Below are 7,664 nucleotides of genomic sequence, written 5' to 3'. Positions count from 1 at the left end.
TTAATTAAGCGATGTAACCAATTAGTTAAGCAATCAAATTGGTCTTTACGGTAAGGCGGTCTTACACAAAAGTTGTCGATATTTATTTAATCAATATTTTGGTCAAATTAACATATTAAACATATAAAATACACCTGATCGATGATAAGCACGCTAAACATTTATTAATTACGCATTAGCTATAAGGGATAAATATTTTAAAAAAATATGGTTAAATAATAATTTTCGAATATGGCATTCAGGGGACCTAATCTAGTAAAGTAGTAATGTATAAAAACAGTGTGAGCCTCACCCTAAAAACAAACGCACATAAATGCATAACAAAAACTATTATTATTAACAACAACAGAGCCCTAAAGAATCGGATAATACGTTCTATGAAGTTTTAACAACAGAGCCCTAAAGAAACAAGCATAAGAGTCATCAAAAACCATATTAACATAACTCACATTAGTACATAATTGTACTGTACTAATTCATATTGAAACAGCTAATCTGACTACATGTTTATTCATCAATAATGATGGTGATTATTTATTTATCCTCGAGACGTTGATGAGCAGCAGCATCAGCAGAGGTGGTGTCTTCATCAGAACTAGTATCTTTCTTCAACATACAGTTATCAGCAATGATCTTAGCAGATGAGTTACTTCCAGATGAGTAGTTAAACCCTTTAAAAGACGCGTTTATTGCCTCAACCTGATCCATTGTACCAACCTTGGTTAGTTCAGCAAATTCTGCACCTTGTTGACCAATGCTTGGATCATAAACAACATTGGTGCCGTTATCTAAGGTTCCGCCAGCACGTATATGTGCTAGAAGGTCATTTATTTGGGTCTGAGGAGTTGGGCCTTGTAGAGAAGAGGATGAACTTGGAAAGTTCTTTGCTGATGAATTTGAGCACTCGTATGGCGCTAATAGTTCGTCTAAAGTTGTCCTCTGTTCTTCCTGCAGAAGTTTTTGGTGATGATTCTGCAGATTAGGCATGGGTTGTTGTCTGGCATTTGGTGTTTGAGTCATAATATCAGACACCTGAATGTTATCTTTGTCAGCACTTGGTGTTTGCAGCATCTGATATACTCTACTCTCCATAAGCTGTCTGCGCTTTGCATTTGCAGCTTCTTGACGCTGTCTATTCAGAGCCTCTGCACGATCACAACTTCAAATCTTAGTGTACAACATTACCATTCCATGAGCAGTGGTGCTAAAATCAGACTTTTTCAAGTAGGGAAATTATATCAGTTATGGATCTATGCTCCATATTTTGTCAGATTTCACACATAAAAATGTTTCTTATATCAAACTAAGTGTCACAATGCAAAGGTAGTAAACCTTTGCAGGAGGGACACAAAACAAGAATATACTAGACAAGATCAACTATAACCCAGCCTGCTGACCCGACCCGGCCCGAAAAAGTGTGGGTTTGGTCACCCTAACATATGCATCTTAGACCGAGACCAGAGCCGGCCCGAATAGCCCATTTGGCCTGAAGCCCGTACCAAAGTATGGGTTTGGACGTGATTTTTCGTGTGTTAAAGCCCGACCCAACCCGGCCCGAATTCTGATCACCTCTAGGATAAACAATGCGGTCATGGATCAACCATAAAAAATAACAGTTCAATTCTCAAAGTAGGTTTAATTTACCTATGGGACTGAAGTTGTTGGTTTGGCTGTCAGCGCCCTCAGAAATCACATCTTTCATTGCATGAAAGACCTGACACATCTGGGAAGCCTTAACAAGTGAGTGTTTCTGAATTCAGATGGAAGTTATGCATATATAGTAATTGGAATGCTGCAGTTTTAAGATAGTAAGTTATTAAGCATACCTGTAAGCTTCGGACAAATTGTTTGGAAAGACCTATATCATTAACAAGAGGAAGTTCCAGGTTTGCTGCTAGTTTTTTCCCAGCAGCCATGACTCTACAAGAACACAGACCATCATTGAACTAGTATGCAAAACCAGAAAATGGAGTAAACAAAACTGCACGAGTAGTTAAAAAACTAACAAGAACGGTGTTAGATAACTAAAACCAGTGACATTTTACTGATGCAACTCATGCAAGCAAGGTACCATATATCCAGTTCCAGAGTCAAAGAAAAAGGAGGAAAATAAAAAAACTGGAATTCAGTCAATCATCACACAGGGGCCATGTTTTACCTATTGCAATATGTTGCTACACCTTGTGCATGAATTCCCTCAGATTCACTGTTGCTTCGTAATTTTGAAACCTCCTCGACCAACTCATTGACCTACATCAAAAGCAGGATGTCTTATAAGTTATAATCATATATAAGTTATCCTGAATTTGTGAAGAATTAAGAGCTAATTAAGTGAGTGTCATTTAATTTAGTGCATTCATATATAAGTCCTAGATCTTCGATAGAGAAAGAACGCAAGAAAACAACAACAAAATATACATGTAGGCAACTGTAGGATAAAATTCACATATTGAACAATCAAATCAGGAAGAAACATAAAAAGAAAAGTGTTCTTACCTGAGCTGCAATCATATTGCGTGAAACAAGCTCTTCGTGATTATTGATACAGAACTCCCAAGAGAAAATCTAATATGAAAACAGAGAAAAGAGTGTTGGATATTCAACCAGACAGAACTTTGGTTCATGCAAAGATGGGAAATTATAAGCAGGATAACTCAAAAGTACCTTCATGTCTGTAGTAAATACAAGGCGAAGTTGTCCTTCATGGACCACACGGAAATTCTTGTAGATACTCTCAATTACGGCTTTATCAAACCACAACACCATGTGTCCTCTTGATAGTATTTTTTCAACAGGTGAATCTAGATATAAAATTTCCTCCACAAGACCACTTGCGAAGTTTATCTGGCTCATCCTTGGAAGAAGATCATATGTTACCTCTGCCAAAATTATAATAATACAGGTAAAAGATATATAAAATTTGTCAGGAATTCAAACAACCAGAATGCTTACCAAATCCTTTCCCTGTATTTTTTGATCCACATAAGTCACATTTCCAACGATCATTATAGTCCTTATTACACCTGGAAAAGCACCACTTTCTCTTAGCTAAAGGAGAGAAGTATTCCCCGATCAGTTTCCTCCAAAATTCTATGTTATTATCCTACAACATACAAATAGAAAAATGAAATTGTTACCAATGTGGAACTCATAAGTATAATTTCAGACAAAATCCAAGTTTTTTAGTTTAATAATATGGACCAAAAAATTAATAATTAACGCTAATTAAACAACTCACAGGTGGCCTATTCCTTTGTTGATAGAGATAATACATCAGCCGGCGAGCACATATGCTTCCATTCATGGTACTAGCAGCAATTAACTGTTTCTGTTGGGCATCTCCCGGCATCTGACGTGGAACAAACAGAGGACCCTGATTCTGCTGCTGATTTCGTCCTAAATTTTGCTGATACAGCCTAGTACCTGCCACAGGGTGACAACTTTTCAACTGCATAGGGACTTGACAAGGACTAGGTGATTGCTGTTGTTGCAGAGAATATGCACGCAGCATCTCATCCGGTGTCATCTCTAATCGGGGTTTTTTGAAATTCATGTAAGGAGAAACTGATGCCTGATGTGCTGGTAACCTCAAACTTGGACCGGGAAGCTGGTCACCTTGTCTTCCAGTTCCACACCATCTTGGGTGAAGTTGTTCTGCTTGGAAGTTCTGCTGTTGATAAGGAAGATGATCTCTAAAAGTACCTGAATTTCTTGCACAGTTTGATGCAAGTGAATCTATACTGCTATTGCCATTGCCATGGCCATTGCCTGACAAATATGGAACCCCGGATAATGAGGAATTAGCAGAAGGAATCAAAGAGCTTCCATCAATACTTACTCCTGATCTTTCCCCATGACCAAATTGCACATCTTGTTGTGGAATCTGACTGCCCCAGATATTAGAGAAGTCATCTTCATTTTGGGAGAGGAAAATGTCATCGTTTGAGATAGACCTCAGCAACTGTGCAAACTCCTCAGTATCAGACATATGGTTCTGAAGTTGGTGGTTTGAACTCATTATCCTAGCTTAGTAGGGCTCTATAACCATTTAAGGTGAGACTGCAGGATCAATGCCACAAAAATTAAAATGATAATCCAGAAAGATTGCTAAGTGTGTGCTATAAAAATCAGAGCAAAAGCATATGAGACGTTAAATCAGTAGAAGCTAAAGCATCCTATGACATGCTTCTCATTGAGCTCTCTTACCTGGACTATTCATTTTACCTCGAATACCCGTGTCAGATCCCCGAAACATTGTCATGGATATGGATACTTGTGCACTTTATTTTTTGGACCAAAATCATGCAATTTTTTTCCACGAAATAGGCGTGTCGGACAATTGGACACGTATCCACCCGTGTCCAATATGGTTATCCGTGTCTGGGTAAGAAAGATTTTGTGTCCTAACTTAAATGGTAAAAGTCAAACTAGTAACATTAACATATGGCATGATGCAATCTCATTACCAGGTTGATTACTCATGCACCAAAAAGGAGGCAAACCGAAGAACATGAGAAAAAAAAATGCAGAAAATAGAGTTTAGAGGAACAACAAATTAACCTATGATAGAATTAATACACATAAATTACACAACGTATCCCAGCACTAAACTAAGGGAAGTTGCACACTTGCACATATCTTCCAACACTATTTTTTTTCTGTCATACGGAATTATTATATGTTATATTCAATATCATCATCGAGAAAACTTATTGGATACATTTATTTTTTGGTCTTCTATCCCTTCTTTTTACCTTTTTATTTATTTATAGTAGAAGAATCCACTATCTTAACAAAAAAAAAAAAAAAAACTATCAAATTCTAAATGATGATATTTTCTCTTACACGTAAATGGAAAAGTACCATAAATCTAAGGTTTTCCACCTTTGACCATAAGAACAATAAAAGTGACGGACTTTTAAATTATTTACGGACAAATGAAGTATCATTTGATAAAATAACAAATGCAATATAATTAATTAGTAGCCAATTCTTTTTTGGTGTTACCACCCGGTTCACACTTAAAGCTAATCCGGATTCGGAACGAGTAGTCCCCTCCCAAATGTTGTTACGGGGGATCGAACACGCAATCCTCCTTACCAAGCTCAGCCCAAATCACCACCGAATCAACAAACAATTGGTAATTAAGCAATTTAGTAGGCAATCTAAATAGAGCGTACGACTTCTGATCTAATACCAAATTCAACTTCTTTGCAAAGAGTCCAAATAAGGAAGGCGACATAAAGTGCAACAAACACTCCCTTTCTTTAAGCTAGTACCCAAATGTCATAAGTCTCGTAACCATATTTCTAAATGAAGTGTCTTAACTCAAGCATACAAAATCATTAAACTAATTAATGTTACAACATACTTATGAACATATTTTTAACACAATTTCCAAGCAATTATCAGTTCAATTGACCCCGAATTATTGTTATAATTAACACAATTACTTCTCTTCACTCCAATTGACATTGACACAAATTCACGCCCAATCCCACCCCCAAACCCTAGACCAAATCAAAGCATATACTCTATAAAAAATAAAAATAAAAATAGATGGTCTCTTGTCATCGGGTGTGATAAAAACAAATTGGTTAGACTAATTAGCTTTTTCCGGTATTTCGAGTAATTTTATTTTCAACGAGTATTCTCAATTTTAAAGGTCTATTGACTCTTTGTACAACTTTTGCTATGACTAGGAAAATAATCAACTTTTTAGTTACCTATTTTTTTGGCAATGTTATTGTTTTAGTTTAATTAATACCTTATCTGACGAACAAGAAACACAATGTATTAAAATTAATAATTGCTTACTCGAGAAGGAAAATGTAAAAAGCAATTTTTTTCCCCAAAAAAAATACTCTAAAATTAATTGTTTGTAACGGGTACGGCGAAAAGACACTGAAAAAACCCTCAAACCGTCAAAATCAAAATATCCAGAACTGACTATGACATTGACCCTAAAATTCAACAAAAATTCAAGAAACAATTAAAAATAAAACCAAATCAAAAGGTAGGCAACCCAAACTAAACTATCAGCCCACAGTATTTTGCTGATCATTCAAAAATCGATGTTTGAACAAGTAAGCAAAAAACAAGGGTAAGAATCCAAAATCAGCAGAAAATCAACAAAATCAGACCTACATTACAAAAATAATATAGAATCGGCGGAAAAAGAGCGACGAAAAGGGTAGGGGAAGCAGAACTCTCACCCTAAAACTTGGTAAACTTGGTAATAAGGAAGATGAAGCGACGATTAGAGCAGGCGTCAAATTTGAGCAGCGACGTAGAGAGAGAAAGTAGAGAGAGAAAGACAAGAGGTGAAGAAATAAAGAGGGGAGGGAGGTTTTCTTTTATAGTTCCCGGGCACGCTCTTTACTGGGGGAAAGGGCTGCACCACTATTTGCTGATGTCACTGGACACGTGAGTTTTGTTATTGGATCAGGTGCTCTTTTGTGATTTCTTTCTAACTTTGGGGTCTCTTTTTTTTCTTCTTCTTTTACATCAAAATAGATTTATTTCTTTTAAAGAAAAAAAAAATTCTAGAAATTGAGCTTGCTTGCACCCAAAATATTTTACTCCCTATTCAAAAATTAAAATGGAGCTAGTACTTGTCTACTTGATATCGGGCGATACCACGGGATAATACATGAAGGAAAATGTTTAGGTGATCTTAAGGGTTGACAACCCTTAAGATAAATATAACATAAAATAATATATAAGTGTAATTAATTGGAGAGATAAAATGTATAAGGTAAAGTTTCAATGCATTTGTAATCAATCAGAATTCAATATTGAAAGGGTTGTCAACCCTTTTCACCCTATCATTGTCCATGAAGGAAAATGGGTTCGAGACTTATACAATACGTATTTATCATTTGTAAATAAATGTGTATGGCATTAAATGTTGGAGTGAGGGACCCGAGGTAGTATTAATGTCACGTGGCACATAGACTTATTTATCAACGTTTTCTAATATATTAGTATAGATTTGTTGTTAATTTTTATACCATGCAAAGAATGTATCATAGTATGCATATATGGATGTTAGCTCGCATAGTTGGTTAAAGTTGTGAGATATTGTATGTCATTTGATTTTGAATTGAAATCTTTAAATATTTGTGGATGCTTAAAATAAGCTCGTCAAATTTGTTGGCTTCATAACGTCAAAACGTCTTTCCTCGGATAACCGTTTTAAACTTTATGATTTATGATAGAAAATCCATGTAGATTTACCACAATTAAGGTCATTTAAGGTCATTTTTCCGATCTCTGGCTCGTTCGGTATCACTGACAATTTTCAATTTTTGGTTTTTTGATTTTAAAAGTCATACTATATCTGTTTCAAAATGATCTTTACACATTCTATTTTATTCCGTTTCATAATGTTCTTTACACTTTTCTTTACTTTATTTTTTGACATTAAATTTACTACCTTACATTTACCCATAATATTACAACTTTTCACTCAATTTCTCTTACTTTATTCATTTTTTTCTTACACCTACCCACCTTTTAACACATTTTTCTTACTTTATCCATATTTTATTATGTCCAACCAACTTTCTCATTTTGTTCTTAATATTTGTGCAAAGGGTAGCGGAAGCAAAATTCTCACCCTAAAACTTGGTAATAAGGAAGAGCAGGCGTCGAATTTGAGC

The 7,664-nt window shown here is 35.6% G+C and overlaps 1 protein-coding gene across 1 annotated transcript; it reads right to left on the bottom strand.

The window, feature by feature from the left end:
- Positions 1–314: 314 nt before the first annotated feature.
- On the bottom strand, positions 315–6,374 carry LOC110802117 (probable transcriptional regulator SLK2). The gene is made up of 9 exons (XM_022007548.2): positions 6,216–6,374; positions 3,239–4,059; positions 2,953–3,103; positions 2,665–2,879; positions 2,497–2,565; positions 2,159–2,250; positions 1,827–1,920; positions 1,645–1,723; positions 315–1,145 (listed from the first exon to the last, which is right to left on the bottom strand). The coding sequence occupies exons 2-9, from the start codon at positions 4,016–4,018 to the stop codon at positions 535–537; spliced, it is 2,091 nt and encodes a 696-aa protein (XP_021863240.1). The 5' UTR covers positions 4,019–4,059; positions 6,216–6,374; the 3' UTR covers positions 315–534.
- Positions 6,375–7,664: the final 1,290 nt, after the last annotated feature.

This window comes from Spinacia oleracea, chromosome 6 (assembly GCF_020520425.1).
Source record: "Spinacia oleracea cultivar Varoflay chromosome 6, BTI_SOV_V1, whole genome shotgun sequence".
Lineage (NCBI taxonomy): Eukaryota > Viridiplantae > Streptophyta > Magnoliopsida > Caryophyllales > Amaranthaceae > Spinacia > Spinacia oleracea.
The sequence above is the reverse complement of the archived record's forward strand: the minus strand, read 5'-3'. Positions and strand labels throughout refer to the sequence as shown.

Excerpts from the sequence above, each read along its gene's own strand:
- LOC110802117 (XM_022007548.2), bottom strand. The coding sequence starts at position 4,018 with ATGAGTTCAAACCACCAACTTCAGAACCATATGTCTGATACTGAGGAG. Across the intron at positions 2,880-2,952 it reads AAATACAGGGAAAGGATTTG|AGGTAACATATGATCTTCTT; the intron begins GTAAGCATTCTG and ends TAATTTTGGCAG. Across the intron at positions 1,724-1,826 it reads AATTTGTCCGAAGCTTACAG|ATGTGTCAGGTCTTTCATGC; the intron begins GTATGCTTAATA and ends AAGGCTTCCCAG.